The following is a 1,734-nucleotide window of genomic DNA, read 5'->3' as shown; positions in this document are numbered from 1 at the left end:
AGCTTGTGTCTGTTAAAGACATGTGACCCATATACGAGCTAATGGTGAGCATCTCAGTTTGCACTATCAGCTTTGTGTCATAACTAACGTGTATAATAATGATGAAGGCATAATTTGAAGTCAAGAGGGTTAAAACCTTTATCCTAGCTTCTGTAAGTTTATGTTTACTCTGTTATGTTTGCTTACCTGCCTCAAACAACTTTTCTGTCATATCTTGAAGTTCGTCTCCTTTCCTACATGATTTATGAACTTTCAGGTTGCCTAGGAACAATTGAACCTTTCTTTCAGTTATTTTGATTATCCAAATAGATATGATTAAACTTTTATCTGTTATCAAAGGGTTAAATAAGTGAGGTTTAGTCCCTCCCTGGATGTTTTGGTTTAAGTTTGAATGACGCCTGATATTTAGTCACCTTTTCTCAACCTGTTTCCATGTCTGATGCTTGTTTTCTGTACGATTCAGTTTTTATTAAGATTTCTTTAGGAATCTTTTATGTCATGTTGCAATCACCTTAGCAGTTAAAACAGAATCTAACAAAGTTTTCACAACAGGATGAGAGTTATGTTAAACCTCATTATAAAAAGTATAATAGTTTATATTGACGAATATTGAAAATTTTCAAAAATATACTTGTTTGAAATTTAGTTTTAATCTTGTAGGTGTCAAGAAGCTCCCAATGCCCTATGTGCTGGCAACCCATCAGCTTGAAGGATCCCACCAGGTTTGGAGTTTGATTTCTGGTCTTGATATTCGTTTTATTCATACTACTAATACACAATGATAAGTTCTTCATTTTGTTTTTGTTTGCAGCCAGGAACTTCTAGAGGGAGTAGAACGGGAGAGAAGTATTAGGTCTAATCCACCTCGAAATACCACAATATTTCATCATCCAACTCTTGGAGATTTTGAATTGCAACATGTTTGTATTCTGCCTTTTTTATTTCTCGTCAATAATTAAATCTAGTATATATGTATCAGAACAGGTGGATCTTATTCAAATGATTTTATTATTGTCCCTTAGTTACCTGTGGGTGTAAATGATGCTGAACTTGAAGAACGTATAATCCAGCACTTAGCTGCGGCTGCTGCAATGGGTCGGGCACGCCACGTTGCCAGAAGGGAGGGCCAAAGGAATAGGTCATCAACTCAAGGGCGCCCACAGTTCCTGGTCTTCTCCACCCATCCTAATGCACCTCCTGCCGCTTCTTCCTCCCCTGATCAGATGGGAGAAGGTGAACCAGCTCCTTCAATTTCAGTAACTTTTCCTTCGCCTCCTCTGAATACGGGAGAAGAATCTTCTCAAGTGACCACTCCAGTACCTTCTTCACAATCTGGTCCTGTTTCTGCCTCAGCGTCTGGAACTAATGTTCCGGCTCCCAATCAACATGGATCTTCCATTAGCAATAGGTACTAGATTCTTCAGCTTAATTCTCAGGGCATATGTTGGTGCATAAAATCCCATCCTTATATCTTCTTTTTTCCGCTGTTAATTGACTACCACGTTATTATCATATCCTTTAGGGGGTCGCCTAGTCAGTCATCCCCGAGTACCCAAGATAGAGCTGGACCATCAGACTTGCAATCATTTTCAGAATCTCTGAAGAATCGATTTAATGCAGTGTCAACGAGGTATAAATGTACTTTAATCTTACAAATTTCTTATACCGACTCTGAATGAGATATTTTTTTAACTTAAAATCCTTATCATTTCTTAAACGTCACACATATTTGTT

The 1,734-nt window shown here is 37.8% G+C and overlaps 1 protein-coding gene across 1 annotated transcript in view; it reads left to right on the top strand.

Annotated features, from left to right (window-relative positions):
• Window positions 1–561: 561 nt before the first annotated feature.
• Window positions 562–1,734, top strand: part of RHF2A (RING-H2 group F2A) — a 1,709-nt gene continuing 536 nt past the window's right edge. Inside the window, exons 1-4 of the mRNA XM_008232361.3 lie at window positions 562–722; window positions 812–920; window positions 1,023–1,408; window positions 1,523–1,630. Coding sequence (XP_008230583.2) covers window positions 685–722; window positions 812–920; window positions 1,023–1,408; window positions 1,523–1,630 — 641 coding nt within the window. The 5' untranslated portion in view covers window positions 562–684. The remainder of the gene's footprint in view (window positions 723–811; window positions 921–1,022; window positions 1,409–1,522; window positions 1,631–1,734) is intronic.

The sequence above is a fragment of the Prunus mume genome, linkage group LG1 (genome assembly GCF_029339155.1).
Source record: "Prunus mume cultivar Tortuosa linkage group LG1, ASM2933915v1, whole genome shotgun sequence".
Lineage (NCBI taxonomy): Eukaryota > Viridiplantae > Streptophyta > Magnoliopsida > Rosales > Rosaceae > Prunus > Prunus mume.
Note: the sequence above shows the minus strand (reverse complement) of the source record. Positions and strands in the feature narration are given on the sequence as shown.